The following is a 19,097-nucleotide window of genomic DNA, read 5'->3' as shown; positions in this document are numbered from 1 at the left end:
ATGGTGACGACAACAGTTGTGTGATATTTGAGAAAGGACATGACAATAAGAACAAACATAAGAAATATATGAAAGTTAAATTCATGATGTTTTTATAAGGCAATCGATACTATTACTTCAAATATAAAGACAACATTTCATACGTTATCAATACGAACATAGAACTTATCGTTACTACTTTTTTGAAGCAGTATTTTTACTGTAATTCTTATATTAAAATGCATAATTATGTATATATGTTCGTCACTCAAGAACAACTAAGATGTCAGGTCAGTATAACGTAATGCATAAGAAAACTCTTTCGATAAAAATATGTTTCCTATAAGTACATGAAGTCACTAAACAAAGCTAATGGAAAACAAGTGACGCGCGGTGAAAGTGATCGCCTTCTTCATACATTATTTATGAAGGCAGTAAGACAGTGTCAACACAGTCTTTTTCGCGCATCTCAGAGTTTGACAGACATAAGCGCCTTATGCATTATAAATAAGGATTAAAACAGCCATCAGAGTCGCTCCATAAGTTGCCAGGGACGTGGGTAAACAATAGCTTGGAAAGGGCAAACAAAAACGCATTATCCAATCTACGCTGACTTCCACTGTAAATATCATATTTCCGCCATACACAAGCTGCTTTATGAAAGCAATAATGGAATTTCAATTGTCCGATACATGAGAAGAACATTGCCTCATAGCTGCATGTTTAAAGTATCTGACCAATAACATATGTGAAATGTAGATGCGCTGTATCATTGTTGGTATCATTTGAAAGGGTTTTGTGTACAGAAAACGAGAAGGTATGCTGATAGAGAGAAAGACACATATGTTTAATAATAATTGCCCTACTATACATGTCTAAATGAGGGATGTTTATATAAACCAATGCTGCGACGGGTTAAATACAAACCCTCCATGCTTCGACTAACTTTCGAGTCAGATACCAATAATTCTATTAAAAATTCTTTACCCCATTTTTTGTAGCGGGAAGGACATCATCACCGCGTACGTCATGTTTTGCAAGTCCTTATATTTCACTTTCGTTTATTATTTCGTCACACACCGACTCTGTTTCTGTTTAATGACCTAGAGAACCAACATTCACACACCGACTCTGTTTCTGTTTAATGACCTAGAGAACCAACAGTCACACACCAACTCTGTTTCTGTTTAATGACCTAGAGAACCAACAGTCACACACCAACTCTGTTTCTGTTTAATGACCTAGAGAACCAACATTCACACACCGACTCTGTTTCTGTTTAATGACCTAGAGAACCAACATTCACACACCAACTCTGTTCCTGTTTAATGCCCTAGAGAACCAACAGTCACACACCGACTCTGTTTCTGTTTAATGACCTAGAGAACCAACAGTCACACACCAACTCTTGATGCTGCTTAATGTCACAGTGATTCAGCAGGCAATCATCAACTGTGATCATGTTTCATGGCACAGGAATCCAACGATCAAACATCAATTGTGGTCTAGTTCATGGCTTAAAGAACAAACAGTCACACACCAAGTGTGTTCCTGTTCAATGGTTCAGTGATCCAGCGGTGAAACATTAACTGTGGTCTAGTTCATGGCTTAAAGAACAAACAGTCACACACCAAGAGTGTTCCTGTGTAATGGTACAGTGACCCAGTGGTGAGACATAAACTGTGATGTTGTCTTCTTGATTCATGTTTAATTATCCTGATAAATGGCATAGAGATCCAGCAGTCAGTCATCAACTGTGATCCTGTTTTATGGCACAGGGATCCAGCAGTCAGTCATCAACTGTGATCCTGTTTTATGTCACATGGATCCAGCAGTCAGTCATCAACTGTGATCCTGTTTTATGGTACAGGGATTCAGCAGTTAATCATCAAATGTAATCCTGTTTAATGGCACAGGGATCCAGCAGTCAAACATCAACTGTGATCCTGTTTTATGGCACAGGGATCCAGCAGTCCATCATCAACTGTGATCCTGTTTTATGGCACAGGGATCCATCATTCCATCATCAACTGTGATCCTGTTTTATGGCACGGGGATCCAGCAGTCCATCATCAACTCTGACCCTGTTTTATGGCACAGGGATCCAGCAATCAAACATCAACTCCGACCCTGTTTTATGGCGCAGGGATCCAGCAATCAAACATCAACTCCGACCCTGTTTTATGGCACAGGGATCCAGCAATCAAACATCAACCCCGACCCTGTTTTATGGCGCAGGGATCCAACAGCCCATCATCAACTGTGATCATGTTTAATGGTACAGGGATCCAGAGGTCAAGCATCAGCTGTGATCCTGTTTTATGGCACAGGGATCCAGTAATCAAACATCAACTGTGATCGTGTTTTATGGCTCGGGGATCCAGTAATCAGACATCAACTCTTAGCCTGTTTTATGGCACGGGGATCCAGCAGTCAAACATCAACTCTGAGCCTGTTTTATGGCGCAGGGATCCAGCAATCAAACATCAACTCTGAGCCTGTTTTATAGCTCGGGGATCCAGCAATCAAACATCAACTCTTAGCCTTTTTTATGGCACGGGGATCCAGCAGTCAAACATCAACTCTGAGCCTGTTTTATTGCAAAGGGATCCAGCAGTCAAACATCAACTCTGAACCTGTTTTATGGCACGGGGATCAAGCAATCAAACATCAACTCTGAGCCTGTGTTATGGCACGGGGATCCAGCAGTCAAACACTATCTCTGATCCTGTTTTATGGCACGGGGATCCAGCAATCAAACATCAACTGTAATTGTGTTTTATGGCACAGGGATCCAGCAATCAAACATCAACTCTGAGCCTGTTTTATAGCACAGGGATCTGGCAGTCAACCCCCAACTGTGATCCTGTTTTATGGCACAGGGATCCAGCAATCAAACATCAACTCTGAGCCTGTTTTATGGCACAGGGATCTGGCAGTCAACCCCCAGCTGTGATCCTGTTTTATGACACAGGGATCCAGCAGTCAGACACCAACTGTGATCCTGTTTTATGGTACAGGGATCCAGCAATCAAACATCAACTGTAAATGTGTTTTATGGCACGGGGATCCAGCAATCAAACGTCAATTCTGAGCCTGTTTGATGGCACAGGGATCTTGCAGTCAAACACCAACTGTGATCCTGTTTTATGACACAGGGATCCAGCAGTCAGACACCAACTGTGATTGAGTTTGATGGCACGGGGATCCTGCAATCAAACACCAACTGTGATCCTGTTTTATGACATGGGGATCCAGCAGTCAATAATTAACTGTGATCAAGTTTATGGCAAGCGGCAGTCAAACACCAACTGTGATCCTGTTAACTGGCACAAGGATCCAACAATCAAAAACAACTATGTTAGTGCTAAGCCCATAGCCTTACACAACAAACGCTAGACGCTTTTTCACATTAAATAAATAACATGAACATGGTGACGACAACAGTTGTGTGATATTTGAGAAAGGACATGACAATAAGAACAAACATAAGAAATATATGAAAGTTAAATTCATGATGTTTTTATAAGGCAATCGATACTATTACTTCAAATATAAAGACAACATTTCATACGTTATCAATACGAACATAGAACTTATCGTTACTACTTTTTTGAAGCAGTATTTTTACTGTAATTCTTATATTAAAATGCATAATTATGTATATATGTTCGTCACTCAAGAACAACTAAGATGTCAGGTCAGTATAACGTAATGCATAAGAAAACTCTTTCGATAAAAAATATGTTTCCTATAAGTACATGAAGTCACTAAACAAAGCTAATGGAAAACAAGTGACGCGCGGTGAAAGTGATCGCCTTCTACATACATTATTTATGAAGGCAGTAAGACAGTGTCAACACAGTCTTTTTCGCGCATCTCAGAGTTTGACAGACATAAGCGCCTTATGCATTATAAATAAGGATTAAAACAGCCATCAGAGTCGCTCCATAAGTTGCCAGGGACGTGGGTAAACAATAGCTTGGAAAGGGCAAACAAAAACGCCTTATCCAATCTACGCTGACTTCCACTGTAAATATCATATTTCCGCCATACACAAGCTGCTTTATGAAAGCAATAATGGAATTTCAATTGTCCGATACATGAGAAGAACATTGCCTCATAGCTGCATGTTTAAAGTATCTGACCAATAACATATGTGAAATGTAGATGCGCTGTATCATTGTTGGTATCATTTGAAAGGGTTTTGTGTACAGAAAACGAGAAGGTATGCTGATAGAGAGAAAGACACATATGTTTAATAATAATTGCCCTACTATACATGTCTAAATGAGGGATGTTTATATAAACCAATGCTGCGACGGGTTAAATACAAACCCTCCATGCTTCGACTAACTTTCGAGTCAGATACCAATAATTCTATTAAAAATTCTTTACCCCATTTTTTGTAGCGGGAAGGACATCATCACCGCGTACGTCATGTTTTGCAAGTCCTTATATTTCACTTTCGTTTATTATTTCGTCACACACCGACTCTGTTTCTGTTTAATGACCTAGAGAACCAACATTCACACACCGACTCTGTTTCTGTTTAATGACCTAGAGAACCAACAGTCACACACCAACTCTGTTTCTGTTTAATGACCTAGAGAACCAACAGTCACACACCAACTCTGTTTCTGTTTAATGACCTAGAGAACCAACATTCACACACCGACTCTGTTTCTGTTTAATGACCTAGAGAACCAACATTCACACACCAACTCTGTTCCTGTTTAATGCCCTAGAGAACCAACAGTCACACACCGACTCTGTTTCTGTTTAATGACCTAGAGAACCAACAGTCACACACCAACTCTTGATGCTGCTTAATGTCACAGTGATTCAGCAGGCAATCATCAACTGTGATCATGTTTCATGGCACAGGAATCCAACGATCAAACATCAATTGTGGTCTAGTTCATGGCTTAAAGAACAAACAGTCACACACCAAGTGTGTTCCTGTTCAATGGTTCAGTGATCCAGCGGTGAAACATCAACTGTGGTCTAGTTCATGGCTTAAAGAACAAACAGTCACACACCAAGAGTGTTCCTGTGTAATGGTACAGTGACCCAGTGGTGAGACATAAACTGTGATGTTGTCTTCTTGATTCATGTTTAATTATCCTGATAAATGGCATAGAGATCCAGCAGTCAGTCATCAACTGTGATCCTGTTTTATGTCACATGGATCCAGCAGTCAGTCATCAACTGTGATCCTGTTTTATGGTACAGGGATTCAGCAGTTAATCATCAAATGTGATCCTGTTTAATGGCACAGGGATCCAGCAGTCAAACATCAACTGTGATCCTGTTTTATGGCACAGGGATCCAGCAGTCCATCATCAACTGTGATCCTGTTTTATGGCACAGGGATCCATCATTCCATCATCAACTGTGATCCTGTTTTATGGCACGGGGATCCAGCAGTCCATCATCAACTCTGACCCTGTTTTATGGCACAGGGATCCAGCAATCAAACATCAACTCCGACCCTGTTTTATGGCGCAGGGATCCAGCAATCAAACATCAACTCCGACCCTGTTTTATGGCACAGGGATCCAGCAATCAAACATCAACTCCGACCCTGTTTTATGGCGCAGGGATCCAACAGCCCATCATCAACTGTGATCATGTTTAATGGTACAGGGGTCCAGAGGTCAAGCATCAGCTGTGATCCTGTTTTATGGCACAGGGATCCAGTAATCAAACATCAACTGTGATCGTGTTTTATGGCTCGGGGATCCAGTAATCAGACATCAACTCTTAGCCTGTTTTATGGCACGGGGATCCAGCAGTCAAACATCAACTCTGAGCCTGTTTTATGGCGCAGGGATCCAGCAATCAAACATCAACTCTGAGCCTGTTTTATAGCTCGGGGATCCAGCAATCAAACATCAACTCTTAGCCTTTTTTATGGCACGGGGATCCAGCAGTCAAACATCAACTCTGAGCCTGTTTTATTGCAAAGGGATCCAGCAGTCAAACATCAACTCTGAACCTGTTTTATGGCACGGGGATCAAGCAATCAAACATCAACTCTGAGCCTGTGTTATGGCACGGGGATCCAGCAGTCAAACACTATCTCTGATCCTGTTTTAAGGCACGGGGATCCAGCAATCAAACATCAACTGTAATTGTGTTTTATGGCACAGGGATCCAGCAATCAAACATCAACTCTGAGCCTGTTTTATAGCACAGGGATCTGGCAGTCAACCCCCAACTGTGATCCTGTTTTATGGCACAGGGATCCAGCAATCAAACATCAACTCTGAGCCTGTTTTATGGCACAGGGATCTGGCAGTCAACCCCCAGCTGTGATCCTGTTTTATGACACAGGGATCCAGCAGTCAGACACCAACTGTGATCCTGTTTTATGGTACAGGGATCCAGCAATCAAACATCAACTGTAAATGTGTTTTATGGCACGGGGATCCAGCAATCAAACGTCAATTCTGAGCCTGTTTGATGGCACAGGGATCTTGCAGTCAAACACCAACTGTGATCCTGTTTTATGACACAGGGATCCAGCAGTCAGACACCAACTGTGATTGAGTTTGATGGCACGGGGATCCTGCAATCAAACACCAACTGTGATCCTGTTTTATGACATGGGGATCCAGCAGTCAATAATTAACTGTGATCAAGTTTATGGCAAGCGGCAGTCAAACACCAACTGTGATCCTGTTAACTGGCACAAGGATCCAACAATCAAAAACAACTATGTTAGTGCTAAGCCCATAGCCTTACACAACAAACGCTAGACGCTTTTTCACATTAAATAAATAACATGAACATGGTGACGACAACAGTTGTGTGATATTTGAGAAAGGACATGACAATAAGAACAAACATAAGAAATATATGAAAGTTAAATTCATGATGTTTTTATAAGGCAATCGATACTATTACTTCAAATATAAAGACAACATTTCATACGTTATCAATACGAACATAGAACTTATCGTTACTACTTTTTTGAAGCAGTATTTTTACTGTAATTCTTATATTAAAATGCATAATTATGTATATATGTTCGTCACTCAAGAACAACTAAGATGTCAGGTCAGTATAACGTAATGCATAAGAAAACTCTTTCGATAAAAAATATGTTTCCTATAAGTACATGAAGTCACTAAACAAAGCTAATGGAAAACAAGTGACGCGCGGTGAAAGTGATCGCCTTCTACATACATTATTTATGAAGGCAGTAAGACAGTGTCAACACAGTCTTTTTCGCGCATCTCAGAGTTTGACAGACATAAGCGCCTTATGCATTATAAATAAGGATTAAAACAGCCATCAGAGTCGCTCCATAAGTTGCCAGGGACGTGGGTAAACAATAGCTTGGAAAGGGCAAACAAAAACGCCTTATCCAATCTACGCTGACTTCCATTGTAAATATCATATTTCCGCCATACACAAGCTGCTTTATGAAAGCAATAATGGAATTTCAATTGTCCGATACATGAGAAGAACATTGCCTCATAGCTGCATGTTTAAAGTATCTGACCAATAACATATGTGAAATGTAGATGCGCTGTATCATTGTTGGTATCATTTGAAAGGGTTTTGTGTACAGAAAACGAGAAGGTATGCTGATAGAGAGAAAGACACATATGTTTAATAATAATTGCCCTACTATACATGTCTAAATGAGGGATGTTTATATAAACCAATGCTGCGACGGGTTAAATACAAACCCTCCATGCTTCGACTAACTTTCGAGTCAGATACCAATAATTCTATTAAAAATTCTTTACCCCATTTTTTGTAGCGGGAAGGACATCATCACCGCGTACGTCATGTTTTGCAAGTCCTTATATTTCACTTTCGTTTATTATTAATCAGTATTTTTCTATTGGTTGTTGGCACCTGCATTCTCATTTCAGATATTAAATTTCATCATTTAGTTTCCAATATTGCGAACAATAGTCTAGTGTAGATTGAAATGCAAATATTCTATAATTATATTCTCGTTTCACATGATTCATACTTAAAAACACGCGTGCATGGAACAACAGCGGGTAGTGGACGCATGCAACTGTATGTTTTATGGTTTTAACTTGTTTACTGTCTAGTACAATGTAGATTATATGTTTTTCATACCTCCTCAATGATTTTAAGAGCCTATGAGTCATTTTTGATGGTATTTATTGCATTTATCTGAACTGTATTATAATTTGTTTACCTGTAGATTTCGATATTTATATTTTAAATAACGTATACCTCAACACATACGTATTGTTTCCTGAAACATACAGTTAAACAGACTAATGGGGCAGCCAATCAAGAAGATAATCAAGCAGACCAATCAAGCAAACTAATCAAGCAGACCAACCAAGCAGACAATCAAGCAGACATGTTAAGCAAGAAATCCAGCAGACAATTAAGCAGAAATCAAGCAGACCAATCAAGCAGACCAATTAAGCAAATCAATCAAGCATACAATCAAGCAGACCTATTAAACAGATCAATCAAACAGACAATCAAGCAGACAAATCAAGCATACCAATCAAGCAGTCAAAGATTTTAATGGAAACTCACAGGACATTCTTAAGCATTAAACACACATGTAAACAAAATAAATCGTTATGGGGTTTCTTCCTTAGAACGTTTAGTGTATACATTGTCTGTTTTGAGTGTTAACTGGTACAAAATCAAATAGTGTGCGAAATTGTTATCGACACAATATCTCTGGAGACTATTCACGGTTTGCCTTACATGTGTTGTCTGAGACACCCACATTTTCAGGACTAATTTTGTTCAAATTAAATTACTCTCACTCACGTTTTTTCGACTCTGCTTTATCATACTTAGCCGAATCGTTGTTTCAGGTCCGTGTGGACTATCGGTAAGGTTTCATAGATTTTACGCTTATCGTTTGCTTTTCTATGCCTATCTATTTGCCAGTAAAGCGCCTCTTTGATAGCAGGTAGCCGCCAGGTCCTAGTGAGATCCAGTAGGTTGTCCCGGCCAATCCGAACACAATTTCCCTAGGATTACTTTTAAAATCTTCTTACAAGACATTATCCAAAATCAATTTCTATGAAGAGACTTTTCCACAGCTATTTTGTCATGTCGAGTGTTTATCGCTTGATTGATCGGATTGTAAGAGCTTTTAATAGAAAAGGGAAGCGCAACAATAAGTCGGATTGCCGGGACGTTTTGCGACTCCGCCTGGTTATTGCCGTGCTAGTTCAGTTGGTTATGACCTGATAATGGACATCTTCAACGAATGTTACTAGAACAGACAAGAATGTTACCGAAACTAACTACTGCTTTTGCACGATGATAAATAGCATGCTACCTAGTTGTTATCCATTTGTAAAATTAAAACAACTGTTTGAAGTTTATGACAGTTTTTATAATATATTCTTTTTCACCATTCTTCAAGAAATAATGATCGATACATGACTCAATGTACAACCGTTACATGACCTATTGTACAACCGATACTCAATGTACAACCGATACGTGACTCAATGCACTACCGATACGTGACTCAATGTACAACCGATACGTGACTCAATGCACTACCGATACGTGACTCAATGTACAACCGATACGTGACTTAATGCACTACCGATACATGACTCAATGTACAACCGATACATGACCTATTGTACAACCGATACTCAATGTACAACCGATACGTGACTCAATGCACTACCGATACGTGACTCAATGTACAACCGATACATGACTTATTGTACAACCGATACTCAATGTACAACCGATACGTGACTCAATGTACAACCGATACATGACTCAATGTACACCGATACGTGACTCAATGTACAACCGATACATGACTCAATGTACAACCGATACATGACTTAATGTTCAACCGATATTGAATGTACAACCGATACATGATTTAATGTACAGCCGATATTCAATGTACAACCGATACATGACTCAATTTACAACCGATATTCAATGTACAACCGATACATGACTCCGAAACGTGACTTCATGTACAACCGACACATGATTCAATGTACTACCGATAAGTGACTCAATGTACCACCGATACGTGACTCAATGGACTACCGACACATGATTCAATGTACTACCGATACGTGTTTCAATGGACTACCGATAGGTGGCCAATGTACTAACGATACATGACTTAATATATCACCGATATCACCGATACACGACTCGGTGTCCTACCGATGAAAAATATATCCAAAAACTCATTTTAATTTATGCTAAGTAATGTTTAATCTTACAAACATTGAACATGCATAAACCCTACCATTTACCTCCTCGGTTGGCGATGACAATATCGACAAAGCTATGATTACTTAGTACATTTGCTACACGTTGTTTTGCAGTCCTTTCAAGCGTGGGATGGAGGAGAAGGGATTCGCTCAGTATGACGAGCTGGACGAGGTGTACGGTGGCCCTGACGATGAGGAGCCACGGGAGGCTCGGCCAGAGTCCAACTGTCCAAAATTGTGCACGCGCTGCCCCTGTAACAACGTAAGTATCACGTACCATAACTTTAATGAACAATGTTAATTTAGAGGTTTAAGTGTTATGGGAAGTATTTAAACATTCTGAGCATTTATAAAGAGATCAACGTTTAAATTCGATCCGTGTTTTGACTTTCACTCCTTTGAACATAATTGCACAAGTTAAGCGGAGCTTAAACAGATGTCAAAGAGGTGGTTACAGTATGGATTTTAACGAAGCCCTGAAAATTTCCTTCCTTTTTCTCCGAGGATTTAGTTATCATGTCAACATGCAATACATCCCACTTTCACCGAACGAGTTTATTACACGTGAAATTAAACGACATTTAAAGACAAGGGCTTAAATTGGTTTGCGTTCCAAAGTCGAAAGCAAGCTTTATTGAAATGAATTTTAAAGCAAGAGTATCTGAAAAAATAGAATAAAAAGACTAATTTGATAGAACACACCGGGTTACGTGTACGCATTAGAAATACACCACTATTATGGAGTGAGCCTTATGGTATCAGTAGTTATGTGTGTTGTCATATGTAATAGCTGTACCGCTTGCATCTTATAACTCATGTATGTTGCCTTTACTGTAAATAATAGCTCTTTCCCGGCATTTCGTATTTTCCAGATGGCGTGGTTCTGCAGGTGCGATTTCTGCGCGCGCCGTTACCAGATGGCTATTCTAAGCAGTATCGGCTTCATGCTCTCGTTCGGAATTCGCTGTAATATGGGCGTGGCTATAGTCAGCATGACCAAAAATGAAACCTCGGATACAAACGGCGACGGTCTCTTGAACGTAAGTATTTGATGTGCGTGCATCAAGATAAATCAGTACCTCAAACACAATGTTAAAACGTCAGATTTAACTATTTAACAGATCTGTGTTCTCCGGTATGATTTCAAAAACACGAAGATGAATATCCACCATGAAATATAGCCATCAAATACAAGACGAAAGCTATCGATATGCCAAAGTTTATAGTTTCAAAGCATTCCTTATTTCCTCAAATAATTTTCTTTAAGTTATGGTTTTAAGCTTACTGTTTCCTTTAATATACTTGTTTCAATTGGTATAATGTTTTTTGTATTCTTAAGGGACTTCAAACTTTACGGGAAATTTGTTACTGTCTGAAAGCATTATAATTTACTTTAAGGCCACAATAAATTTAATTTCAACATTTTGTTTCTCGGTAATAAATTTCGTTGACAAAAGAGATCGATGGCAATAAACCATTGTTGTCTGAAAGCGAGTTCAAATTTGCTACATAATAAAACTTTCATTAAATTTAAGTGAAAACATACATTGTATCTATGGTGCTAGTGGTCTACCGTTTAAAGATGCAAACTGCATATTACACGTAATGCCATCTTCAAATGTTGTTCCTTCTCCTTGTATTACAAAATTGGATAAACGAGGAAAAGCAATTACAAGCTAAGTGTTGATCCAAAAACGCAGATTTAGTGGTCCCGGAGAATTATATTATCGGTTGCGTTTTCGTCTTAAAACATCTGAATGGGGGCACAGGGACCAATAAACAAGTCTCTCTATATGGGAATGTCAGTAATATTTCAGAAACATTTCTTTACAGAGCTCTTTATTTCATCCCTGGGAAACATAGCGAATGTAATTATTACAAAATCTTGAACTGGAATTGTGTAATGAAGCAAGTTAAGACTATTAATGATTGTGTCTGTTTAAGAAGGAATGAATGATTTAGTGTTCTTCTTCCAGCCCCCTAAAAAACTTTATTTCAAATACTAAAATGTCATAAAATAGTTTGTAAGTGTAGTGTTTCTGTTTAAGCAACCAGAATTCACGTGGACGCCGGAGACGATCGGGGTAGTTGACAGCTCGTTTTTCTGGGGTTATATCCTCACCCAGGTGCCCGGGGGCTACCTTGCCTCCAGATACTCTGCAACTAGGTTCGTATCATAAAATTATCCAAACATTTTCAGAAGCGTTGTTTTATCATATTTTCAAGCACATACGCCCCCGCAACCAATCTAAGCCAAAGTCACTTCCGGTCCAATCCATCTGCAGGCAAATTGGCGAAACCTAGTTTTGCAGCCCCGCGATCCTATGGCAACAAGAACAAAGCCGACCAGAATAAACACATCTTTATTCATAGGCTTCTCAACAAAAGGTTTTACATTTTACAATTAACTAAGTTAAGTGTGAAGAATTGAACTGGACGCCAATCTATGTCATGCACGAAGTATCACGTGTACGTGAAATATCACTCGCCTTTGAACTTTACCAATAAGAATCCTGCAATGCATGAAACATACATACATGATGCCAATGTTATAAGTCGTCTGCTAATATTTTTGGGGCCGCATTGTAAGGTCAGTCAAAACAATTACAAGAGCAAAGAATGCACGTGGTCTTGTGGTATCACCATAATACCGTGTCTAGGTGCACTCCTTGTCTGTGTCTAAAATAACTTTCATCTCATGTATGTGTACCGCCAGACCGTTTTCCCTACCTAGACGCAATGTTCACACAATCAATGGATCTCTTTAAAACCTGCTCTAAATGCAGACATTTCTAATAGATAATTTAATTGTACAACATTATATTACGATGGCGAGCCACAAACTAACACGAAGTCCAGACATGTCAAGGGGCATTCTTGACCTTGGTTTTCCTGTTATTGGCGGTCGGGGGTTGTGGTGGTGCATATTTATACTCATATTTCTAAGTGTTGCAGCGGGAAATCGAACTTTCGACCCCTGGATTAACAGTCAAGTGTGTTACCAATAGACCACGCATCCGCAGTTACGGTCGGGTGGCATTCAATATACAATTTGAGTAAATCTTATGGTCATACACCATTAACTACATTCACTTTATTGGTCATTTATTAATAGCAATCAATCCGATTAGCTACATCCTTCGTAGATCAAATTAAGATCATTATTGAATACCAGCACAGGATAGGGACAGCCTCATTAAAACGTGGGTCAAGCGAGGGATGAATGACAGATTATGCAAATTTAACAGTTCTTCTCTCTCCAATATAAACTTAAATGACGATGCGTTCGAGTTATGCACCATTCAATTGTAACCACGCCAACCCCAAGTCCAGGGAATAGCGGGGACTTTGACTTTCAGTCCAGCCAACCCCGGGTCGAACTGATGGTAAAATCTCCAACAAATGCCCCCGAACCCCAGGGCCCCTAGGTAAGGCCCATTCCCCACTATATTTTACGCGAAGACAAAACCACCGCATTCACCCGGCACTGCGGAGCCACCTGAAAGGTAAAAACACGGCCCATTTCCCCGGAAATCCCCGGTATACCCCCGGACCTGGGGGCCGTGGTTACAATTGACTGGTGCATTACTTGTGCCGTGAATGATCAAATCAAATCAGTTGATATGTTTAAAAAATCATGATAAGGATGCAATGCGTTATGTACATACACATTTCTTAAGCTTCAATTTGGAATTGGAAAAAAAATATGTAAATATGACTTCATTAAAACCTCGTTTTTCATCACATAAATTGCACACTGAATAAGGACGCTATTCACAAAAATACATGTTTATTAAATTTCGCAAAAAGTATGATAGATAATGGACGTGGCAAGTCTCCGGAAAAGTTCGTGTCAAGGAATCAACCTCTTTCATTTGCTTTCAGAAAGTCGGTAAATGATGTTAACACCGGATTCCTAAACTGAATAGGCCCTGTCTCTATCCCGTAATGACTTTCATCACAATTGTGTTTTTCTTGACAAATACTGATATTAGTTAGGACTCTCGTTTCAGAAATCAAATAGAGACAGATTATGTTTTGCACATTCGAATAATTTCTTCCTTGTGAATATTGCTATGTGTCATGCGACATTCGACTTTAATAAAATAATCAAACGTGCAATTTTTAAAAACACGTTTAGGGAAATGAAAATAAATGTTTTTATAAGTGCGCTTTAACATAAAAGTATGCATTATCAATAAGGTCAACAGTACTTGATACTTTTGGTAAAGTTCGTTTCGCTAAGATACTTTTAACTATAACACAGACCTCACTGAAATACGCTCTAAATGTTCATGTGTACGCATTGACACACCACCTGATGTATTTGAAAGCAACTCCTAAAAACCAAATAAATAGTAAATAAGGCATTTTATACTTGAAACAGGTTTAAAAGAATTATAATATACTACTACTACTACTACTACTACTACTACTACTACCACTACCACTACCACTACCACTACTACTACTACTAGTAGTAGTAGTAGTATAATAATAATAATGATAATAATAATAATAATAATAATAATAATAATAATAATAATAATAATAATAATAATAATAATGAATATAATGATGCCCTCAAAATAGGATATATATTTCCATACCGTCCCAAACATAAACAGCAATATTACTAATTGTATTGACATTGTCTGATGTAAGAAATGCAATACATTTAAGTTAATTTAAAGCTGCACTCCTACAGATTGAACATTTTGACAACTTTTTTTTTATTTTTTTGTCTTGAAACAAGCCAATTTTTGCGTAAATCCATGGAAACCATTTATGTAAGACTGCTGACAAAAAATTAGATCGCAGATTTTTATATTTAAATTCAAAAATTGATGTTTTATGCATTTATCTTAAACCGTTAGTAACGGTTTAAGCAATAACACATTGATTTTCGAACGGAAATATGAAAATCCGCGATATGATCTTTTGTCAGCAATCTTTTATCATTGGTTTGCAGATATTTACGCAAAAATTTGCTCTTTCCAAGACAAAAAATAAAAAAGTTGTAAAAATGGTATATCTTTGAGAGTGCAGCTTTAAGACATTACATGTTTATAAATATTTCTTCTGGAATTGTTTTCTGAAATATTTATAATTATTTAAATTCTAATATAGAATAATAAATTCATTTTATTATGCATTATATGAATTACATGTTTTTATCACCATATGGAATTGCAACTGGTTTGTGTCATCTATCGGCTTCTAACCCTAATCTTTGTGCAGATAGTCAAGTCTTGACATCGCATGTCATTATATCATTGTATTAACTGACAAATAAGACTGAAAGTCTGCATAAAAGAATGCATTATATACGAGTGATTAAAATGTACAAGCTTTATTTCCAGGATATTCGGGCTAGCTATCGGCACGTCCGCCTTCCTGAACATGTTCATCCCTTCGGCCGCTAGGATCCACTTTGGGGTCGTCATGGCTGTTCGCATTCTGCAAGGATTTGTTGAGGTGAGATTGCGTCAATAGACCGAATGTTAAGAACGGTGTAAATGTTAACAACTTTGTTTAAAGACGATGTTATTAACTTTTAATGGTGAACTTCTTTATGACTTGCTGATTAATTTAAATGAAACAAGCTCAGGTAAAAAATGTCCCAAAACGTGTAAGAAGTATAAAACTTCCAGAGTAGTTAAAACAATTGAAAGTTAACAATGATGACGTTAACAACGTTGTTAACTTAAATAAATTTCTGAGCAATCGGCTCATTGTGTACAAACCAGGCGTAACACAGTCTTAGATGCAGCATTGAATCTCAACTGAAGCTGTAACTACATTATAATTGTAGTCTAGAACAACATGTGATCGTTAGGATACATATATGCAAGTTCAATCATTCACATAATGTATATGTTATATACTTAGATTATACTTGTATCCTTCAGGGTGTAACATATCCGGCGTGCCATGGAATTTGGAGCCACTGGGCGCCTCCACTTGAGCGCTCCAAGCTTGCCACGACTGCCTTCTGTGGTAAGACAAGTTGCTTTTACGACCCTTTACATCTGAAATGTGTGTTCATATCTAAAAAAAAAACTCGGTAGGTTATGCACCAGTCAAATGTAACCACGGCCCCCAGGTCTGGGCGTATACCGGGGATAGCCGGGGAAATGGACCGTGTTTTTACCTTTCAGGTGGCCCCGATGCGGTGGTTTTGTCTTCGCACAAAATATAGCGGGGAATTGTCCTAACGTAAGGTCCCTTGGATGCGGAGGCATTTCGCGGGGATTTTACCATCAGTTCACCCCCGCAGGGCGGGGATTTTAGCCGGGGTTGGCTGAACCGAAAGTCAAAGTCCCCGCTATTCTCCGGACCTGGGGGGTGTGGGGCGTGGTTTCAATTGACTGGAGCATTACGCCATCCATATTTACCCAGTGTAAACGTTAAAGTTATATAGGAATACAGATTTATAGCTAAACTATAAGGGCACATTTTATGGTAGTACAGGCCATTGAGTTCGCAAATCTAGCTAATGACGCATTGATACGTATATTGTTGGCATGGTCGGTGAATGAACAGTTAATCAATCACGGCGGGGAGAGTGCACGAATGACCGGCGGATTCCTGACAATATTAAGCTGACACATGGATGGACCTGCATACAGAATGTCTAGATATTATTTTTAGAGAGATATTTTAGAGCTTTTAGCTTTTAGTCTTCGACGACATTCGCTGAAAAATTGCTTCTGATCAGAATAAGCCTAGCTTCATGTGATTTTAGAGTTATTTTCAATCCATACCGTCCTCAATAGGTTTGTTAGGCAGAAATGCCATGTAATCTCATCAACAAATTGTTGATTAAACATTGGAAAGCCTGAATTGGTGTATGTGTAGCTAGACATAATAAAGACGGTTTCAGTGGGAGTATCTGAATCTAAAGTATAGCATCAAGTGACTGTCTATTCTTTTAATTCTGACGTTGATGCTGCCATCACGAAAAAATATTTAATCCGTTTTCCGTTAACTGGTCCTGGTTTCATCAGCATATTGTATTGAGATGGCGCTGCAAGTCTCGCGATGCACCGTGCGCGAGCGATTACGGTGTTCTCGTCTGTATTGCGTCTCGTGGGAGGCAACAGAGGAGTGAATCCTGTCCCGGTGGTTTTAATTCAATTTGCATCGAAATTAAATTCTTCTTTCAGACATAAAGGGCTAATGTTTTTCCGGGAAAGAATTAGAATTTTAAATCTGCTCTCATAAAGTATATTGTAAAATCGTAGTTAAAATTACGCCGAGTTGTACTTCTTCACCGGTAGGCACCAGGCGAGAAAAAAATAAAGTAATCTATACAAAAGTTTGTAAGATACTTTTTTGGTAACTCGACATTATTAACTGTGTACTATTGCTTGCCGCATTCACATTTAACAGCGAACCAGGGATGTGACAGAATGTTTGATCTCCTTTACCATTTGAGTTTTATGTTGTTTTTGATAATGACGCATACATACATGACATTGGTGTAGGTTTGATGTTCTAAAATACTCAGAATATGTTTAAATCGTATAAATAGTCATGATATGCTGTATTGAATACTTAACTACGGTGGCACAGAGATGACATCCACAAAATGTTATTTATATTGTGGCAACACCTTGTGTCAGTAAGCCAATCCTTTCGCCAAAGACCGTTAGTAACCTGTGGCCGTGGCCACAAATTATCAACTCGTGACCAGTTCAAATCTTGTAGCCACGAGTTAGGTTAGCCAATCGAAAGCCGTTGCAACCCACGATTTATGGTAAACCCTGATACTAATGTGTCATTTGTTCCCAAAACAAATGAATAATCTGGACGAAGACAGGGCTAGAGGGAATTCAAATTAGTTTACGTCATTTGCCCAGAGTACTGAAATCGTTGACGACAACGATGCTTGGCGAATGTATTTTGCCTACGGACACAAAACCATACTCGGTTAAATCGTATTTCGGTTGGCGACGGGAGATAACTCTTACTGGCTAAATTATCGAAAATCGTATGTTAATAAATTATTTCTAAATATTTTGTGTAATTTTTGGCTACAAGACGTTTATATATATATATATGAATAGGTTAATTCAAAAAGGACTACGAAGCCTCTTTCGGTACGTTCTTGTGTTTTTTTCAGTAATTGTTTTCGTATTTCGGTAATTAGTCGTATTTTGGTAAGTCTAGTCATCCAGTTCTTACCATAAAGCGGTAAAGATGAAACGGCCGTTTTAATTGGCTAAACTAAGTCGTGACCTCAATCTAATAAGTTTGACTACGATTTGAAAAATTGTTGCCACAATTTAATAACTTGTGCCTACACCGTTATTTTTTGTGACCCCAACTTTGTATCTTGTGACCAAAGCATAATTTTAGTGTACCACCGTACTTATCTCATATTGTGACGTTCACATTCATATGCGTAGATGTCACTTAGTTTACGTTATAATTATCTATTTTATCTCGATTGTGAAGAGAGCTGACAGCTTAAAGAATCCCTCTTGAGTCCGTTACCTGGGTAGAAACCAGTACTGGTGTCGTTTTTAAGTGGCCATGAGAAAGCGACCTTGGTGGGGATCGAACTACCACTTAAGTGAGAGAAGGGGACCTTTATCACTAAACCACCATTTTACTGTCACTTAATGTAAAACCCTAATCCTGATACTTCTATTTGCTAGGATCATACGCAGGGGCCGTGATCGGGATGCCCCTCTCAGGAATCCTCACTAAAACACTCGGCTGGCAGTCTGGATTCTACGTTTTTGGTAAGTCTATTTTGAACGTTGTCAGTCTGCATTTTATGTATTTGGTATATCTACTTTGTAACTTCAACAGTCGTGTGGCAGTCCGGATTCTATGTCTTTGGAAAATTCACTTTGAATCTTCAACACTCGGCTGTCA

General features: G+C 38.8%; 1 protein-coding gene across 2 annotated transcripts in view; it reads left to right on the top strand.

Moving 5' to 3' along the window:
• Positions 1-19,097, top strand: part of LOC128233069 (vesicular glutamate transporter 1-like) — a 75,392-nt gene that overhangs the window by 39,729 nt on the left and 16,566 nt on the right. The window contains exons 3-9 of one of the 2 annotated variants that reach the window (XM_052946946.1): positions 7,757-7,777; positions 10,323-10,470; positions 11,081-11,248; positions 12,257-12,375; positions 15,572-15,686; positions 16,121-16,208; positions 18,875-18,961. In XM_052946946.1, coding sequence (XP_052802906.1) covers positions 7,757-7,777; positions 10,323-10,470; positions 11,081-11,248; positions 12,257-12,375; positions 15,572-15,686; positions 16,121-16,208; positions 18,875-18,961 — 746 coding nt within the window. The remainder of the gene's footprint in view (positions 1-7,756; positions 7,778-10,322; positions 10,471-11,080; positions 11,249-12,256; positions 12,376-15,571; positions 15,687-16,120; positions 16,209-18,874; positions 18,962-19,097) is intronic. The other variant, XM_052946947.1, reaches the window with a different exon arrangement.

Source organism: Mya arenaria, chromosome 4, assembly GCF_026914265.1.
Source record: "Mya arenaria isolate MELC-2E11 chromosome 4, ASM2691426v1".
Taxonomy (NCBI): Eukaryota; Metazoa; Mollusca; class Bivalvia; order Myida; family Myidae; genus Mya; species Mya arenaria.
Note: the sequence above shows the minus strand (reverse complement) of the source record. Positions and strands in the feature narration are given on the sequence as shown.